Source organism: Onychostruthus taczanowskii, unplaced genomic scaffold (assembly GCF_017590055.1).
Source record: "Onychostruthus taczanowskii isolate IOZ18803 unplaced genomic scaffold, ASM1759005v1 scaffold59, whole genome shotgun sequence".
Classification (NCBI taxonomy): Eukaryota; Metazoa; Chordata; class Aves; order Passeriformes; family Passeridae; genus Onychostruthus; species Onychostruthus taczanowskii.
In genome coordinates this window covers 1301756-1322980 of record NW_024503568.1, presented here as the reverse complement: position 1 = coordinate 1322980, position 21225 = coordinate 1301756, and the positions used below count along the sequence as shown (strand labels likewise).

Here is a 21225-nt window from a genome sequence, read left to right as displayed (position 1 = left end):
CTAACAACTGGAATTTAGTAAACAAATTGTTCACAAGAATGGCATGTTACCAACCACTTTTATTTGAGATCTGAGAAGTAACTAAAAGATTTTTTGTTTTGGGTTTTTTTTTTTGTGTGTGTGGGTTTTTTTGTTGTTTTTTTGGGGGGTGGGGGGTTTGGGTCTTTTTTTGTTTGTTTGGTTGGTTGTTTTGTTTTTTTGGGGTTTTTTTGTCATGTAAGTGCTTCCACAAGAGTCTGAGAAGACAGAGAAATATTTAATAGAGAGTGCAGATTTTCTGAACTCTGTTTTTCAGGGTAAAAGTGTTGTGTGTCCTGCTGCTGTTGGTATTATCTTGGCCTATATTTCCGTAGAAGGCTTTATATTTGTAAGCTTTCCTTTGATACTTGCAAACTTGTCTTTTAATCTAACCTTTTCTTTAAACCTATACTCATTTGAGACATGCTTAGGCCCATGATTTTTGAACAAGCTCGTTTACCATGATCTTTAGCCAATCCCTTTACCTATTGCCACTTGACTTTGAATTTTGCTCTGTTTGGATCTGGACCTGAACTTGCACAGTACATGTAGATAAGCTTTTGCCCATGTTTCAAGAAGTTGGATAATTTTACTTGACTATGCTATTAAATTTTAAGTGCTTTCTGGAAAACACAAAGTAATAGTTTTCATAGTTTTTCTGTCTGTTAACTTTTCCTTATTTTAGTCCTTTTTGTACTATTTTAGAGATTCTGACTGAGCCATATTATAGATCAAATGTACAAGAATCCTTATAATTACATTGAATCCACCTTACTAAATTAAAAAATAGAAGGGTAAGCAGATATTTTAGACAATATATCATATACTTTTTGACTGCATAAGATCTGGCAGTTCTAGCTGCAAGAATTCAGGAAAGTTATGTGAACGATGCCAAAATAATTATTCATTTAAAAAGGCACCCACAAATAGTAGCCTTAGGCTCTGAAAATGTCTTTAAAAGCCATAAAAAATTCAAGAAAGCAAGCAAGCAAGAAAGAAAGAAAGAAAAAAAAAAACCCCTGGTGCTTCTAAAACTTTTTGATCAGTGGCACTTAGATACTCCTACAATTATAGCATTTAAAATTGCTAACTTTATAAATGATCTTTAAATGTGTGCATCTATGGAAGACCTTGACCCTTTAAACATTTTGGCATGTGATTAAATTCAAAACCATATGCAAATCCCAGTGACATGAACATGCTGTACAGTACTGAGGACTTTGTATTGATGTGGTACCTTTTGCCCCTTGAAGAAATAAAGAAAAATATATTTTGTATCTCCAGACAACAAGTAAGGTAACTATAAAATAAAAGGAAGGACAGGAATGTTGACTGTTCGTACAAAAGAAATAGGAAAGAAATACAATTATTAAAAAGATAGAAGAATAAAAGAAAACACATGAAAATAAAGGCTGTAAAGATAAAACTTCTATAAAATATATGTCTTAGAAACTAATGCAGACAAAATTGGCGGAATTTTGGTATGCCTTCGAGGATAAATCCAGGACAAAGCTGATGGCCAGGTGATAATCATCAAGGAGTTTTGGGTGAATGTTCTCAAGTTTGGCTTTGATGAACTTGGGCTGACAACAGAACTGGCACAAAGGAATGTTGTGAAATTAAGCCAAAATTTTAGTGAGAGACACTATTATGGAGTCAATTGATGCAGAAAAAAGTATTAGGTACGAGTTGTACAGAAATTCTATGTAGCTTTCTGTGAGAACAGACATTACTTGATACTGTGTTATATTAAAACATGTGCAAACAACACGTAAAAATAACAGATACTGTACGTTCCATACACCTATAGGGGCAATCCTTTAAATGCTTTCTGATCTGTTTTTATCAGGGAACATTCAACAACTTTGCCTTCTGTAATTTTAAGGTAGGACAACATGGTGATTGATTGGTATACTATTTTATTTACATGAGGTGATACTGAGAAACTGTAGGCAGACCTACATTCTTTCAAACAACAGACTGAGTCTCCAGTTGGTGGCTAAATCCCCACCATAACAGCATTAATGCATTGTAGATGTCTATATTCTTTCAAAATACAAGTCTGGTATAACTGAACAAATAATAGTGCATTTATAGTTTTCTTCCCTACTTGTAGAAGTTATGGACTTTAGAGTCTTCCGCATTTTCTCTCAAGGTTTTTCAAGAGGCAACTGGGTAATTTATTCAAGGCTTTTACCAGCTTTTAGTTTTAGCTGATTCATCTGTGAAGTGGGTAAAGAAATGCCTCTTTAGAGGAGTATGCAATCAGAAACAGCTATACTGATTTATACCAGCTGAAGATACGAACCTTTCTGTTTTTCAGTGTTCTCAAAGTACTTTGAGATCACTGAATAAAAGCACTGGAGGATTTTAGGGAATGAGCAAATCATTTATGTTACTCAGCCATTCCAATCTGCAGTTTTAGAACAGCACGGATTATTTTTCTGTTACATAAATTATTGTCCTGCACTGTTATTCCCGCTTGTTTCCTTTTTAAACTAACACAGCAAAAGAATTGTAGCTATTTGCATAAGTTTAGCTTTCTTTGGAGATTTCCAGCTCTGTGTTGTGGTGCTTAGAGAGTTGTTTCTGCGTTGGGTACTTCTCTGCAATCTCTTCTGGGAGAACAAATGTTTGGTAGCATCCTAGCCATGTGCTTTGAATGTACAAAAATAGAATAGAATAAAAGAAACAGAGTCCCTTGGTAGAAATACTTTAATGTCTTGCATCTGATGTTCAGATTGGTGGGGAGGGGAAGATCACATGCCTGATGTTTTCTCTAGAACTACACCCAACTGGAAGCCATCCCTTGGCTTCTTTGCAGACAGCAGCATACCCAAATGGAACATATTAATTCTTTGGGGAAATCTAGTCTGACAAAAAGAAATCTTTTCAGCTTCCTAGATACATGCTCTGTTCCCAGTACCATCAGACTGAAAGAAGAATCTGCATTACGTTGATCTGGAAGACACAGTTTCACTCTAACTGCAAGGTTTAGATAAATAACTTCTGCGATGCAGCTGCTCAAGCTTTCAGGTTTTGACATGTTTATTAATAAAAATGAATGAGAAAAGAAGGAAACAGTCAGCCAGGCAAGATGCCCCTGTAACTCTGCTGTCATCATTAGGTGATTATGGTATACCAAATATTTATGCTTCTATATGATTCAGATCACAGAAAATAAATATCACTTTTATGTGTTTTATTTTCTTTGGAGAAGGAAGTGGAGGAGAGTGTGAGCCATAGTGGAAGAATAAAATCTATTTCTCTTCTGACAAAAGCTGCTTTTTTTGTCAGAGAAGGATCCTAGCATTAACGTCAGTTGCTGATAAGCTCTGGAGCCTGACTGGCTTCAAAAAGAAGTGATGGCCTGCCAGTCCCCAGTCTGTACCTGTCTGGTGACCCATGGCCAGAAGCCAAATCATATTTCTTACTCCTGCTGGGCATATGATAATCAGTGTTCCTAGCAGGGTCTGAATGCAGGCTGCTGGTGCACCCTTGCAAAGATTTCTGGTGAGTAGAATTTTGACCCTTTGCACCGTAACAAATCCTGCCAGCTGCAGCCTAACTTCTGAGCATAGAGCTACTCTGAGGAATCTGGGAAGGTTAACATGAATATGTATTAGTGTATGACCAATATTATTTGTCTGCTTAAAAAAAAAAAAACACCCATCATATTTTCTGTTATGATCAGATTCAGAGGATTCTGTTCTTAGGCAGCTGAAAAGGGAAGTGACATGATTATAGGAGCTCCTGAGGAGACAGCCAGTGTATGATTCCTCCTGTTTACTACTTGCTGTGCCCTACAGAATATAGAAGAGATAGAAAACATGCAAGATACAGGCTCTGATAATTCTGTGCTCCTAAGAGATAGTGAAGGATGAGGAACCTGCCTGTCCAACAATCCTGAGGTAGGAAAAGATTGTTTGCAAGGGAGAAATAATCATGTTGCTTTCTGTAGGCTTTCCTTACAACTACCAAGGTCAAAACATTTTTTGCCCCTGCCCGTGGCAGGCTGGGTGGGCTAGATGATCTTTAAAGGTCCCTTCCAACCCAAGCTATACTATGGTTCTGTGATTCTGTGATTTTCCTAAAGACACTGATATGAAGGTGCTAAAGCCTGAGCAGTGACAAATGGCAAAAGGTTTTATGTATGTCCTGGTGAAATTAAGACTATATTTAAAAATATGTGTGTGTATCATTCCTTATAGAACTTCATAAGCTAGGAAAGTATCTGTCATTTTTGTGAAAGAATTTTCATGTGTGTTTCTTGCCACAAAACAAGACAAACATTCCAGACAAACATTACAGATGGCCTACCTACATAAACTCCAAACCAAAATGCTGTTTTCCAGATGTTAAGTTTCTCTTTTTTGAATGGATCTGTCATAGAATTTATTCAAAAGAGTAACCACCTAAATGTCTGTAGATTAATGTAGAAGACTGGATTAGAAATTTAGGAACCAAAGGCCTATGTGGTCTTTGCAATTGAGAGACTTGTGGCTGTCATCTTTTTGAAAGACCAAACCATAGCCTTGACTCCTGTAATGAGGACCAGGGACACTCTGAGATGTTTAAGAGAGGAGTCAAGCTTGCTGTTCCAGTAAAGAGATTTTTAAATTTTTTTTTTTTTTTTTTTTTTTTTTTTTTTTTTTTTTTTTTTTTTAGTTTTCCATGATATCTTTCAAAAAGAAAAGTCCGTAGAGGTTCTTCTGTATTAAATGATGAACAGTATAAGATGGATGAACTCTGAAATTCCACTTTCCTCAATACTATGGAGGATAAAAAAGAATTAACACAGGGCATACAGGTTAGCTCTTCTGGTACATAGTGTGGAAAGTAGCAGTAGCAAAGTTATGTCTTAGTTATGTCTTAGTTTGTGAGACAATAATACAGAAAAAGTAGGATGCTATTTTTCTGGTGAAATGTAACACACACTGTATACATTTTTAAAAGAAAAAATTATTTCTTTCAGAAAAAAACCCTCTTAGCTATTAATTTGGTAAAGTGAATTGAGGTAATGCTGAAAGCATTAACAGAACACTGAATTCTAAATGCCACCTCCAGTGGCATTGTAGTCTTATAGTCATATAGCGTTATAGTCTTCTCAGTCTTGAGCTGAGATTCTTATATATCATTTCTGTAGAGATTTATAAATGTGCTACTATTTCCTGTTCAGCACTATTAAAGATGGTGTTAATAGCTATTCCTGGTTCTTTGTGTCAAAAGACCTTGCTTTCAGTATTTAATAATTTTCCTATTGCTACTCAGTATGGCTGTCAGTTTTAGTGTCAGACATATTTATTTGACAAAAAATTGAATAAACTGTCTAAACAATTTTTGCTGCTTCTATGAATGAGATTAAGGGTCAAATGCATTGTTTTGCCCCATTGTTATTAAAAAATGTGCTGACATCTTTACGCTTAAGAGCAAGGTCTTGAAATGTGGTAGAAGTGTGGTAGATTTTCCCAATGTTCCAAATTATAAGACTCTCAAAAATTTCTTTGTGTGTTAGACTGGTGAGGCTTGTTACTGCTCAGCAACTTGAGCTTGCAGAGCTTCTCTGCACTGAACACACTCCATTGTCTGACTCCTGAGCTTAGTCTGTGCTGTACTCTGTAGTGCTGCCACTTTGTTTGACATGAAGAAATAAAAAGCAGAGCCTGACTTGAATTTGAGGAAATATGAATGGAGAGGAGGAGGGCAAAAGCTCAAGTGGCTGCAGATAGGGAGGGTTCTTCATAGGATCCCTCCTTCTTTCAGTCTATAAGATGTATAGTGCTATGGGGACAGATCAAGATTGTGTATCAACCACAGTCCTCATCAGTGATCAGGATCCATGCCACATGTGTTGCAGACGTGGGGAAGTTTGGGAAGTATGTGTTGCTTCAGACAATGAATTTGTAATTAGAGTATCAGAAGGTATGTACATAAGACGTTGCATAGGAGACCTTTATTCCTGATATTGTTCCCTAGCTTTGTGGAGATTAGCCTGCAAAAGCTTGGTCACTGTAATGTCTAATGTAAGTATTCCTATGTGTACTTTGTGTGTTAGAGAGTTCTACATCGTGGAACAATAGGAAAAAAAGCCCAGAGGAGGAGTAATTGACTGCCTGCCTCTAGGAAATGTCAGCTCGAACCTATAGCAACCTTGGTGGATATTTGTTTCAGCTATTATAAAAAATAAATAATGAATAATAAAAAATAGCTGAAACAAATACATTATAAAAAAGTCCAAGAGATAGAGAGTCTCTAATTTTCTTTTAAGCATTTTATTTATATTATTATTTATTCTTAGTATTTAAAAGCTTGTTCCGTTCTCTGAAGTACATGTTTCCTGCTGCAGCTGCTTCAGGTCCTGTCCACAGGGTACAGAACAGGTTATTTCTTTCCTCTTGCAATGACTTACATATTCGTGCACTTTTATCATGTTTGCTCCCATGTTATGCAAATCAAATAATTATACTTATGTTATTTATCCACTTAAGTTATGTTTTTTAAAAGTTTTTTCTTCACTTTTGATCTCTCCAGTTGGTCTAGGTCCTTCTTGAAGTGCAATGCTCAATATTGGAATCCATATTTCAGCAGAGGCCTACTAATGACTTGCAAAAAAAGGAATATTTCACAATTTATATCACTTTGCCTGGAGATATTTGTGGTGCAATTCCAGCAAAATCACCAAAAAAAAAATTTTTTCAGCAAAACCACCAAAAAATTTTTGGGTGACCTCTATCCTTTTTTAAATGTAGAACTGTATTCATTGAAATGATGCATGATCTGACAGAGACTTTTTGCTTCATCTGAATTCTCTTTTTTTGTGATTAACAAGTAAAATGAACATTTTCCTAATACTAAAATTAAGAATAGGCTAACAAAACAAAATAAAGTTTATAATGCATAGATCAAGAACTAAACAAAAGAAAACCCTAGAGAATTGTTAATATCATTAATGTGTCTTTTTCCTGCAGAAAACCTAAACCTTTCAACAAAAATATGGTTTCTTTGGACTAAGTTGTTTTTCCAATAAACAATAAACATTGAACTTAAATAGCATTACACATGCACAAAATTAATCTTCACATTCTGACCAGTGTAGACCAATTGGGATTTTCTAGAGTTAATTTTCTAGAACATTCATATATGTATTTGCCTTTTAATGTTAGCCATGTCCCCCTGATTTAGTACAGCCATTACAGGCTCAGTGTTTGTCAAACTAGTGCAAAAGGCATCCTTACTCCTTCCCTTTGGAGTCAGCCTGAAAGAGCACATCCGCAAGTGCAGAGCAAAGGGGCTTATCTTCTCCTTCAATACAGCTTTCAGGCTTTCAGATTAGAGAAGGGCAAAATCCAAGTGATAAAATATCCACACATAAGTTTGTCAAGGAAGGGGTTAAAAAAGTGGAATCTTTGTGACTGTAAAGGGCTGAATTATCTTCCTGACACCAGCAGGGGTTGCTGTCACTAGTTTGTGGTTGTCACATTCCTGTTGTGCTTGACCTTGGAAAGGCTTGACAACATAGTCTGGATTTGATTAAGGGAATTTCATGTTTTTCCTTTGCTAGAGTCACCCCCCCACCTCGACGAACATTTAAAAATGTTAAGGAGTAAAAAAAAAAAAAGTTTGGAAAGCAAACATTTTCCCAAAAGAAATTTATAGTTCAAATTTACACCAAGTTCACACTAACTGGAGCAGTCCGGGTTTCCAGTCAGGCTTTGAGAGCTCTCTGTAAACCATTAGTCACTTCCCTGGAAGAGGCAGCTTTTTATAGGCAGCAGGATAAAACAGACACAGATGTGTAAGTAATATTAGAGGCTTTCACATGTACCTGCCTTTTTTTTCTCAGTCATACAAAAGAAAAAAAGAGTGATTATAGAAAGAAATTCATTGAAGCTTGGACTTGAACAGCTACTACAGAGATAAGTTTAATGAAAATAAAATATCTTGTGTTGTGGGTTTTTTCTGATTGTGACAATTTATATAATGAAGATGGAAGTTATTTTAATTTTTTCACATTGGGTTCTTTGCATTCCACAGGACCGTGATTATGCCAGCTGCCAATGAGTTTGATCCTGAAATTGTCCTGGTGTCGGCCGGATTTGATGCTGTAGAAGGCCATGACCCTCCGCTGGGCGGGTACAAAGTCACAGCTAAATGTAGGTATTGCCATTGGCACGTGTTCCTGAGTTGGTATTTATATTCCTAGTCAGGAATATAAATCCAGTTCACATCTATGTTTCTGTTTTGTGAGATGACAGCTGTGTCACTGAGGGCAGGGACTGTCCAGCAGTTAATACCCAAGATGCCTGGAGAACTGCAGTGCTTGCCCAACTCATGGATAGGATGGAAGCAAACATGTTAGAGTTCCTGGCTCACTCCTTTATGTTCCTCTTGGCATTTTTGTCTTGACTTTCTAAAGTATTACTTTCTGGCATTCAAATAACATTTTAGAGGTTTCATGCTTTTCAATAGGCCCCAATTTCCAAATGCTGGAGTAAGTTACTTCTCTTTAAATATATATTGGAGATTTTAGACTTTGGATGCCTAAATCCAATCTCATATTGCTCTTTTGTTATTGCAATCTTTTCAGCTCCATGGCATTAATCCTGAATTACATCAGTGTTTATGAAGGCCAAATTTTTCTAAAATATTACTCTTCTGGGTCTCAATATTTGTATGTCCATTTCAGTCTTTCAAAATGTGTGCTTATGGCAGAGATTTAATACTTTCTGAAAGACAGGTCTGCCTGACACATCTCATTTGTAGCACTCCAAAATCCTTAGGTCTTACCAGACATTGTGGCCAAACTGATTCTGAGCCTGGGATGTTAAGCAAGGCTGGGTGATGTAGTAACTCTCTCTACAGAATGTGCATTGTAACATTGCTTTATATCAATTGCTTTACATGGGACAACACAAAATGGCTTCCTAATGCAATGCTGTGCATAATTTTCCTCAGTATATCTACTTTTATTCCATGTATTCAGTCTATAATATCACTTCAACCACTATTAAATGTGGACCTCTGCTGCTAATGGTAAATGCCTTGGGAAAAGTCTGGAGAAGTCAATGAGACTTAATGGCATTTAAAACACTGCAGAAATGGACTCCAGTTCAGAGGATTTTGTCCTTCTAACTTCTGCCTTTTGTTACAGATCAATAGACCAAAGCTGTTGTTTACCTCAGGAGGTTCAGGGCAGACATGCGTTTTTTTATTTTAATTTTCACTGCATGCTAAACAGGCTCCCCTGAATACCAATGAAAGTGATGGAGGAACAGAGTGAGTGTCCATAGGGGTGTGCTGTGGAAAGGGAGAATGCAGAGAGCAGTGCAGGGGTCTACCCAAAGATGCTTACACAGGTGCTAATGCACAAATGGGCTGGAAATGGAATATCCCTCTGGCTGCAAGTTAGACATATTGAGTTTTAGCACAGCTTTTCAGCTTAATGCAGTGGCTACACTGGAGAGGAAAGAAACATAGCAGGCAGTGTGCATGTTTGAGTATCATTTCCCTGTGTATTATGATTTTTAGTAAAACATTTTGCAGGAAGAGGTGAGTGATTTACTCGCTGTTTTTTTCCATGTGTGGTTCCTGGTCAGCAGCACCATCCCATGAGCTTGTGTGGCAGGGAGGTGAACTTTCAGCTGGTACTAAATTAGATATTTTGTTGAACCATTGCATAACTATCTGTATTTAGCTGCTGAGAAGGTATTCTGTGTGTCCCTTAAGGATGCAAGATGCTTTGGCATATATAATATTTTGGCATAGCAACTTCAACAATTTAACTAGAAATTGCAGCAAAGGAAAACTGACATTAGAATTAGTGTTAATTTTCATTCATTAATTAATTAGCTCTTCATAACTTTTTAAAATAAATCTTAATACATTTTCTAATATAAGAGGCTGCACACTACTTCTGCATATTTGGCTGTAAGCAAAAAAAAAAGGTGATTTTTTGCTTACAGACAAAAAAAAAAAAAGCCAGTGTAGGTGGCTCTTTTTTAAATTACGAGAAAAGCTGGGATAGAGTCAGATAATGATCATGCACCTGAGGGATGAATAAAGCCATTTTTGCAGAGCAAAGGAATTTATTATTTCCTCAAAACAAAATTCTCCACATTCCACCATTCTATTTTAGAACATAACATACTGTATGTGGAATGTAGGAAAATGAACATTCTATTAAGAAAAAAAAAGGTCCAAAGGGAAACTTTCATATTGAACATTAAAATAGATATTTGTGCAAAATTTTAATATAATTGGTATGCAATAATTAGGAATTGTTTGCCAAGAAGTAAAGCTGAACCTGTAAATATTCTTTCTTTATAAATCTTTAGTATTTTGTGTACACGTAATACGTTTAATTTTCTGATTTCTATGATTTAATACAAGCTTTACAAATTAGATAAAGACTGAGGTTAAAGGAGAGAAGATATATCCTTAGCTACTAACCTTGCTCTTAAAGAGCATTTAGAAGCCACTAGATACTTGGTAATGAATTTTTTATGTCTTTCCCTCAGAGTACAATCTAAGAGAAAAATTTAAAATTTATTAACCAATCATTCAACCTACGTTATAAAGTAAAAATCATTGGATGAAGATAGTAGATTGAACTAATTGGAGTAACCATAGAGCAGGCAATTACCTTCAACAAAAAATGGTCTGGTAATCTGCACAGTTTGAGAAATGTAAACTGTAATCTGCTTTAACTCAGAATTTAAATTTTTTTCTATATTATCATACAATCTTATTTACTGAGGAGTTGCCATTTCTTATTAGTAAAGAAACATGTCAGCAACAAAATAATCATATATATATATATATATATATATATATACGAAGCTGATTTTAAATCTGTGAGTCTGTTGTGCAGTAAGGATTTCTCACAGTGAGGTGACTCAACTCCTCTAGAAGGCTGTAGAGTGGAATTTGGCCAACTGAGATCAGTGATGATGGCAGAACTTGGAGATATCTCACTTCCTAATTTATCTCTAGTTGTATTAAGGAATGAAATCACTAATGGTCTTTTTCCCATTAAAAAAAAAAAAGAAAAAGATAGTGTTTAAAAAAAGATTGGAAGGGAAGAAGTTTGAATCTTTCCTATCTTATTGCACTTTTCAGATCACTTTCCCTATTTTTACAAAGTGGCTTTGCAATTCCTCCTCATCTGTTGATTAGTTTTCACTAAACTAAGCAAAATTTAACTAAGTTTTACCTGTCTGTGAAACAGATTTGTTTGGTGCAATGTAGAATTGAAAATGAACATTAAGTAAAACATTTGTTTCAACCCCAACTTTGAGGATTTCATAGGCACATTTTTCTTTATGTTAGCTCTTTGTGCCAATCCTCTCTCTTAATGATGTGCTATGATTTCAAAAGGTGCTTGTATACACCTACATACACATACACATCTTGAAATTTATACTCAACCCATGTGCATAAACTTTGTGATGGATTTTATATTATTTTAAGAACAAAAAGGGCTTCAAAGATTTGATATGACTCGTGGCATATGGCAGAACTTGTTGCTGCTGGGAAGTTCTCAGTCCTTTGGTACAAGCTACATTCCTAATATCTTAGTAAGGAAAGGCAAGCTTTATTGACAAGCCTGATGAAAGGCCACCTAGCCTAATTAGAAACAGGTATACTTTTGAATTCACAATCGCTTTGCCCTGAAGAAGGTCTTCCCCCCTCAAAAGGGTTTGTGTCAGAAAAGGACTTTGTTTTCCAAATAAAAACTTTCTGTCTGCTAAAAATATTATCTTTACTCACGGACACTGCCTTGCCTGTGGCATTATGCTATGGGAACTGCACCAAGTTTAACATCAAAAAGCAAAGAGAAGAAAGTGAGGCAATTACCATGTTAAATTTCACTGTTAATCCTCTTGGCCCAGGGTCTTGCATCAGTTAAAGGTGCCAACTCTTGCTCAGGAGCTTCTTTAATATCTGCTATGTTCTGTCAGGAATATTCAGGCAACTTATCTTAGATTTTGCTTTCTGTGCCCCTTCTGTAGCGACTCAAGTTTAACTTCATTAGCTGAAATAGAGGAATACCTTTTGCAGTGTCAAGTCTATCTTCAGTACTAGCATGGCTCTGTCCCTGTTGCTTGGCTAAGTGGTTCCCCGAGATGTAAGGTGAATGTGGGTGCAGCAGCTGGAACTCTCATACACATCTCTTATGCAGAGTAACTATTGATGTGTTTGGGATCTCTTTGTTTAGATCAGAGACTGTAAAAGTGCTTTGTTTTCATTATAAAATGTAATCAGGTGAGAGGAAAACATGTCTCAGTTCCTGACTAGTCCAATGGTTTCTTTTTATTATTAGCAATTTTTTTCAATAAGATAACACAAAATATCAGCACCATGTAACACGTATTATCAAAACATATTTCTATCAAATTCACTTTTTGTACTGGAGTAATAAAAGTTCTATTGACAATAAAATATAAGAAAAATAATGGTAGAAGAAGTAAAGGGAATTTTATATTTAGAATAGTAAGGATATGCTTAAAGAGTATGACTCTACTCTTTTCTGTTATCCTGATGATCCTTAGATAGAACTACTGGAAATAGAATTGGTACATTTTGTGCTTTATTTTACTGTTAATTTTTGCATTGTCTGCTGAAATATATAGTAATATCACACAATTTCAATTTTGTGTAGTGAGCAAGTCTGAAGAAGATCTGTCAGATCTGATCATAAATTTGCAAGTTGTTAGATCTAGTAAGGGAACTATTTTTAAATTTAGCTCTGCTGGCTGAAGATGTCCATGTAACATTATCCTGAGGTGAAGTACTTTCTCTTTGTTTTATAGAACAGCCCTTAGAATAATGCTTGCTAAAGCCACTAAGATCACTTTACTGTTCAAGTAAATATTCTACATAATTGCTCATTAAATCGTGACCATTCCATAAAAAGAATAAATAGAGAAGTGTCAAGAAAGCATTAAGACCTTTTTCAAGGTACTTAACTTCCTGAAGCACTACATTTGTTAAGAGCTATGATGATTTACTAGAGTTTTCCTGTTGTTTTACTCTCCTGTTCCAGAGATGCTATTTGACACCAGAGTGCAAAATAGAATCAGCAATTAGCAGTAGGAAAGGATACCACTGTGGGCATTTAAAGAGTAAATGATATTTTGTCTGTTGGAATATTTGTCTTCTGTTACGCCAAATTTGTAATGAAAAGTTGATCCAGTGCCTGAAATATGACTGATTCTATCTAAGCTGATTTGCAACTTTTAATATTTTTATTTGAGAAAATTGCAATATCTCCCTTCATCTATCAAAAGCTGCATTATGTTGTAATACACTTCATTCAAGTGGGACCAATGAAAAAAATGCTGAACTTATTAACAGTTTTCCTTCTCTTGAGCCCTGGTATTTCCAAAGTTTATGTCAGCATAAGTGGTAGAAATTAATGTATAGGAAAGACTGCTGACTTACACATAGCCAACAGCTCTTCTGTGAGGAATCTCTTCTCATGGCTGGAACTGATACTTTGCAGGATACAAGTAAGAGCAACCGGGTTGAACTTGGGGGCCTGTTGGTTTCCTGTTGCTTTGCCCTTCACATTTCAGTTCCAATTCCCACTGAGAGTAATGAGTTTTGATAAAAAGATCTCTGAATGTAACATGAAATGTTATAAAAGCTAAAATACCTAGCATCTTGGCACAAGCAAATTCAGAAGTAACGGGCACAATTGTAGTAAAGAGATGACTGATTGCTGAAACAAATGATCTAGCATGGTGTACCAGCTGTCACTGGAAGGCTTTAAAGGAGACTTATAAATAGCTGGCGTCCTTAGAATTAGGAATGCCATAGCACACTCAAGACACCAAAGGCTTCATGCAAAAGTTTTTATTCAATGACTCGTCTTTTCTTGAGCCTTCACAACTGTCCTGCTGTATCTTGGAATTCTTCTCAGTTTCCCACTGTGTTTTGGGCATAGTATATGGGTTAGAAACAGACCAAAGGCAAATACTAGAACGACATATCACTGAATTCAAATGCAGAACTCCTCAGGGTCAAAGCCTGGTACTTCAGATATGTTTCATGGATGAAGTTTCCCATGTGCCAACTTCAGTATTTCTAAAACATTCTATGTGACTATTCTGAGTATTTCAAGTACTTAAAAGGCTATATATGTTCGTTGTTCTGGGGTTTGTTTTTTTCCTGGAAGTACTTCGTTTCTAAAGGAGTCCCCAGATAATAATGTTACTCTCTACTGGACTTGGACAGCCTTAGACTGGCTGTGAGTTTTTTGGGTAGCATGTCTTTGGATAAGAACTTCACTTTCTTGTGATTGTCTGAAAGTCTTCTCTGACTTTTGACTCCAAGAAAGAGTCTTCACTGGGACTACTGGGGCTATTGTAATAGGTATATGTTAAAGGAAGGCAGGAAAAAGGAGTCCATGAAAATTGACAGCTGACTAAAGAGAATAGTAGTAGCTTGGTAGCTCTTTTAACACAGTTTGATTTTCTAAAAATAACATTGTAGGCTTTTATAATGCCACATCTAATCTCTTCACAAGTAAGAAAGTCTTTTTGACTCAGTTACAAGAAGCTGTGATCTTGGTAAGTCTGGCACTGACTGCCTCTGACTGCAGTTTCATAGCTGGCATACCTGCTCCGAGCAGCTCCTTGCCATACAAAAGGTGGTTGCACACCACTTCCCCTTCTGACTTGTCCGTTGCTTACCTTGCACCAGGTCAGCTTCTTGTCAGTCTCTCTGTAAACACCTGGAGCATTAACTCATCAACCCATCAGAAAACAATGTCAAAAAAGTGAAGAGACTTCTATTGGGCTGAAGCTGAATCAGGTCATGGAAGGACCAATGTGTGCCAGAGGCAGCAGAGAGGGGGAGAGATTGCATAAGATAATTTATGGTAGCAGTAAGCAGTTAAATTACTTCAGTTGCCACAGCTGCCTTCTTTTCTGAATTCTCCTGAGTTCAGATATTTGATTATTTTTTACATAATTTGGTTATCTGTGTGGTACTTGAGCTTGTAGACTGATTATCCAGTACGAAAGATCTTCAACTTTTGACTCAGAGCTAACAGCATTGGAGAGGGGTTGGAGCAATGATCATTGATAGTTTTTCACTGGGGAGTGTCCTCGTTGGTATCAGATATTTTCTTTCTGTCCCTTTTGTCTCTTGGAAGCTACAGAATACGCAATGCCTGACAGCAAGAAAATGTAGCACCAAGACTTTGCTTCCAGTTACTCACTTCTGAAAGTTTGGGTTTTCTCTGGGGTCATTTCTTGTATACTAAATAAATGATAGTTTGGTATCAAACATCAAAATAGATGACAAATTAATTGGTGACAAACCCTTAGACATGATTATTTTCACAGGATTCGCTGTAAGAAGTATTTTGGTTCCTTTTTCCTTGTAACCCACAGCACTCATGGCTGTATCATATCCTATGGTTTGGACATAGCCACTGGATTGCCCAGCCTCCTAAATCAGTTTATGTTTATTTACTCTTGCATTTGTACTCCTTAGATTTGCTTTTGCAATACAGATATCGGTGACTTATTTGTCACTGATTCCAGGACCTGGTACATTATTGGCTTGTACATCACATTTACATTTATAAATAAGAAATGTAGAAAATTCCAGAAATCCTGTTCTCTGAGTAGTCTGTTGGCTTCTGTGGAAGAGAGATTGGAGTTCACTGTATATAATTAGTGTCCTCTCTAGGACACAGCATATAAAGGCAAATGTGAAGATATAAGAGGAAAAGTGCTTTTTTAAAAATTATTTCATTTAATGAAGGGATTAGTGCTTGGGGAAATTCAGAAAAAAATGTGATGTTTGGTTGAAGAACCTGCTTTCACATACTGGCAAGCAAGCATATGTCAATGGCTTGGGCTATGGGTTTGAGACATGAGAAAACTGAATAATTCACCTCATTTACTGAGACTAGGTAAATCCTCATCTTCAGACTTTGGGGCACTCATGTCTAACTGGATAATAAAACTCATCTGAAGGATTTAGAAATCTTAGTACTGATTTTGTTATTGCTCAGTGTTTTCCATGCTGTCTGGCTAACTGGTGTGTCTTCCAGAAAGGGTTTACCTAAGCGGAAAGGGAGTGAAATTACAAATATTAATAAATAAGCGTTGATTTCACCTGCTTTTTCACTTTTACTTGGCCTTTCTTTCTGCAAATGAGCCAGGAGAGATTTCTGTTTCCATTCCCACTCCTGCCTCTCAAAGAGAAGATCTGTCTGCTAGCTAGTTAACTAATTGGTACGAGTGAAAAACCACCTGTACAGCATGTTCAGCTATGCAGTGTCAATCCATCTGCAGAAAGCATCAGGTGCCCATTCCCTTTTATTCCTTGATTTAGGGCAGTTGCTGGGGAGATGGCAGAGGATAGATTACAATGGGAAAAAAAAGATAATCTAGAGAGCCATTAAGAATTATTTTCCCTTTTTGGTCATCTTCCCTTATCTCTTCACCTACCTCTTGATGTTTTTTTCTTTCATGCTACAGTAGCAACATTGGCTAATGACAATAGCTTATGTGAGGGATGCAAAAAAGGTAAAGTTGGTCATATCTTCTCTCAGTTTTGAAATTAAATTTACAAAATAATTTTCCTTATTGAAACAAAGATGCTGTCATTTAGTAGAAGAAAGGAAAGAACAAAGTCTTTTTTTTTTGTTTAGGCAGCTTTAATCATGTCAGATTACAATTTAAATAGGGCAAATTAAATATAAGTTTTTAGGGCCATTTTGAAACTAATGGAGCTTGACACAGTGTTCAGCAACTTGCCTGTGCCTTTTAGAGGATTGAGTCCTGAGAGAACATTGTTGAAAGGCATCTCCAAATGTGGATTTCTGCATAACAAAGCGTCTGATCTTTTATAGCATCGTTGCATTGGGAATTAGTCTTGTCTTTGGGAATTTGTAGTCTTTAGTAGAAGAGCATGATTTATGTCTTAGAATTTAACCATTCTCTGTAATAAATAGACATGTGCCACAAGTATTTACTTGGTTGCGCCATGGGAAAATTTTTAACATATTGTTCACAGCTTCAAAATGCTATAAAAGAAGGCATGTAATTTGAAGACCAACTATCCTTTGTGATTTCTGACCAATAGATTGATTAATATCTTTCAAAAGAGACAGCAGCCAAAATGTTTACATCTCATTAGTCAGAGAAGAAGAGAGCACACACAATTTTGATTATGAGCTTGGATGGTTCATTTCTTTGGGCTTCACATCCCCACTACTTAAGGCAGACTGTAACTTTAAGATGTTATCTCTTGCCTGCACAAATAAACAGCCAGTTATGCTTTTTATGGCAGGCAGTTCTCAAACCAACAGGGGATTAAATGATATTAGCTGCAGTTTGTGGTTCCCTGCTGAACTATCATGGGCTCCATGGATTCCTGTCCTGAATATTTCTCAGAGCAAACACCTCTTATCTGAGGTGATATTCTCACACTGGCCTCTTGGCCATGGACTTCAAAAGCTGATCACAGGGAGGGCTTGAGAGGCAATAACCCTTAGTATAACAGTCTCTCCTGATAGGGATAGACAAGGTAAAGGTAAGGCGTCTCTGAAGTTTGCTCTTGTGTGTTTAGCCCCATGGGGTGATAAGGGGCCATCTGTTTTTTCAGTCTGCAAACTCATCTTTTTCACACTATCCCAGTATCAAGTACACTTTAGGTCTGAGTGGTATCAGCACCAGGAGTTCTTTAGTAATCTGAAGAGATTTTTGTGGTATTTTTAGCTTTGATCCCAGAAATTGTCTTAGTTGCTGTTGTGTTGGGATATTTTATCCAAGCAAATATATAAAATAAAATTTAAAACATTATGTTCAAGGTACTATTGTCACAAAGAAAGTAAGTTATTGAAATAGGTGTTATAAAAGGTATGTTAGTTACTTGTGGGTAAAGGGGTAATTAACCTCTAACATTAATTCATAGTGGTAGTTTCAAAAAGTCACATCACCACACCTTATTAATTGTTGAAATAGAATATCAGTTCTAAAAGTTAAAAACACACTGCTTCAAGCCTCATAACTATAGTAAGAGTTAGTAAAATGCTGCTCAGATTTCTTTAATTGTGGAACTCCCAGAATATCTTCCTTCATCTTTTAAGCTTTTCTCTGCAGCCATTTTTTTTATCAGTGAAACATTCAGATTCAATTGCAGTCTCCTGATTATAATAGCTTTATATGCAAACAATGAATACTATGAAATCTGCAATAAAATGATGCAAGTTGCCAACACTGGCACATGAAAAAAAAAAATCCCTAATTTTTATTACCTTCATTTGTTGTTTTGTGGGGTGGGGGTGGTGGCTGTCTCTGAAGAAATTGTTCTTGCTTACACCAACTAATTGCCATAAAATTTCTGGAAATGCAAGAATGTAGATCCTAATCCCACAAGCTTTTATTCACTTTGAGCAGTCCTGTTGATTGAGATTACCCCACAAACCTGATTAAGATTTACTGAAATAAGTAATGTTTACAGGGACAGAGATTGTAAATATTATTGTGGTAAAAAACACATCCTAAAAACTCTTCAAAAGCATATTTACATGAGAACACTGTTATTTGAATGCTTCCTGAAATCTTATAGAATTAAATTGAAAAGAAATAAATATTGTTCTATTGTAAAATATGTCCATTTGAAGTGAATTTACTAATAACTTATTTGCTTCAGATTCATTCTTTTCTCCCCATCATCAGTTATGATTCATGTACACTGAAATGGACTAAGGGAAAGATCTTGAAAGATCTTATTTGAAAGAAGAAACTAAAATAAGATAACTGTCCAGAACGACAAAGTATTGTTATTTAATAAAAATTCACTTACTTAATATTTTCTGTTTATGATGGCAAATTAATCACATATTTGTTTCCTTTGAGCCATAGTCTTATGCCTTTTCCTTAAATTCCTCATAGTAAAAAAAATAAGGTTCTCTTTTTGATGTCTGACATTGCATCCATTCAGAAGTAATTTGTTTGTGAGAGCTGTTCTCTAAATGTTTTTTACTTACTTAAAACAGATTAGCATTCTCTAAAGGCAAAATAAAACAAAGCAGCTCCATTTAATAGTGGAATGTGTCCTTTAATGAAATGTTTGGGTTTTAAATGTGCTAGCTTTCAGAATTATTTCCCTAATATGATTAATTAACATCAGATATGAATTCAGTGATTTATTTGTATAGAAACCAGATTACTGACATGTATTGCCATATAATTTATGATTTTATTTATGATTGCAGCCAGGCATAATTTGTTTGTTCTTGTTCATCATTTTCTTATTAAGCAAAGTTGGTTAGCAAAGAATAATTTGAATTGCTTTGCATAGTATTTTTATGCTGTCAAGAGAAATCACCAATTTAAAATTTGAGATATATATAAATCTCAGTAAAAATTTGTATATCTTCCCAAGATTGTTTGGTTTTTAAAATTTTTATATAATATATTTCTTTTTAAAATAAACAAAATTATTATTTATTCCCATTAAAGTGTTTAATTTATCCAAAACTGTGGAAAAATTTACAGAATATCTTTAATTAGTTTGGGGTTTTTTTCTTGTAAACAAGGGGTATTGACTAAAAGATCAAATCCAGTTGCTATTATTTGTATCTATTTTTATTTTTATTTTAAAAAGTAGTATTGGTAGTCTCAGAAATCTGCTGTTTTCACTGAAAGTTGTAGTAGCATCTTTTATGGTTCCTACAGGAATAACTTTTTAGTAAAATTGCTTTTCAATATGACTGGTCTGTATCCCAAAAATTTTACCATGAATTTCAAGAAATTTTGTCAAATCATCTTTGAAATAGTTGCATAATTAAGTGCAGTGTTTTGAAGCATGTTAGCACAGAAGTAAAAGTGGCAGAGTGGAACCCATTTTGTTGAAATTTCCAAAGCCAACTTGAGCATATCAAAATTTTTCATTCACTTAAACATTTGAGTAAGCAGCATTCTTAAACCTGCATCAAATCCTGGGGAAGACGGTAAGGAAAATCCATTTATCAAGTGATGCAATGCTTTTTCAAAATTGTAATTTAATTAACAAAAGTGTTACATCAAAGGAATTAGTTATCCAAAAATAATTGTGGTATTTATGTCACCATGTGAATAAAACATTATTTTTCTAGTGGTGTTAACTGCCCCAACAGTAGCTATGTAGAACATACATGTAGACAGTGCATATGTCCTGAACCATGTACTTTTTTTCTTTTGGCTCTTTTTGGGTGCATCTATTCCCACACACAGTGGACACCTCTGGGATTTTCCCAGCATGCTTTTTGAAGAAAAACTTCCAGGTCACAAAAGCTGAAGATCTTTAAGGGATCTTTAAGTGAAAAATTAGTATTTCTGAAGTGTTTTCATCCACCAGGAGTTTCCTTCCAATTCTGAGGATTGCTGAAGGTTTTTTCCAAATCACATTTCAAATTTGAAGATTATCTAAATGAAGACTATTTTTATAATGATTTAGGTTACAGATTGGGAGTAAAGAAGATTACTTGAAAAAACACTTAAAAGGGTCTGTGCAGTTTTAATGGCTTGAGTGAAACAAAACACCAAACAGGATGTCCTTGTCCCCTTTGAACTTGAGGCATCACATTGGCATGAAGCTACTGAATTCTCTCATTAGTTATGTGGTGCTGGAATCCCAGCAGCACTTAATGAAGATAAATTTTTATGTTGTGCTTTCAAAAAAGAATTGGAAATTGAGTCTGATCAAATTTAGTACTCTATCACAGAAATAATAAAGTTGGGAAATCAAGAGAAAAGAAAGGAAGAAAAAGAAAAGAAAGAAAAGAAAAGAAAAGAAAAGAAAAGAAAAGAAAAGAAAAGAAAAGAAAAGAAAAGAAAAGAAAAGAAAAGAAAAGAAAAGAAAAGAAAAGAAAAAAGAAAAGAAGGAAAATATTAAAATCTGGAACATAAAATAAGAAGTGTCTTTCATTCAAACAAAATAAGATTTTCCTTGTTGTAATTTGCATTATATAGCTAAAAGAAAGGTAAGAAATATACTATTCATTTGAATTTTTGCATAAAATTTTCAAAAATACTTTTAAATTATTTACCTGATTTTTTATTATGTTTTGTTATATTGGAAGAAAAATTTGTAATTTATTTTAATTGAACTAGACATCTTATACCATAACTAGGTATTTACAGCATAATCACTTTAGCATGGTGTTCACTGACCATAAGAACTTGTCAGACCTAAACT

The 21225-nt window shown here is 35.3% G+C and overlaps 1 protein-coding gene across 2 annotated transcripts in view; it reads left to right on the top strand.

The window, feature by feature from the left end:
• HDAC9 (histone deacetylase 9) overlaps positions 1-21225 on the top strand; it is a 453421-nt gene that overhangs the window by 389449 nt on the left and 42747 nt on the right. For both annotated transcript variants that reach the window (XM_041418222.1, XM_041418228.1), the window contains one exon: positions 8053-8171. In XM_041418222.1, coding sequence (XP_041274156.1) covers positions 8053-8171 — 119 coding nt within the window. The remainder of the gene's footprint in view (positions 1-8052; positions 8172-21225) is intronic.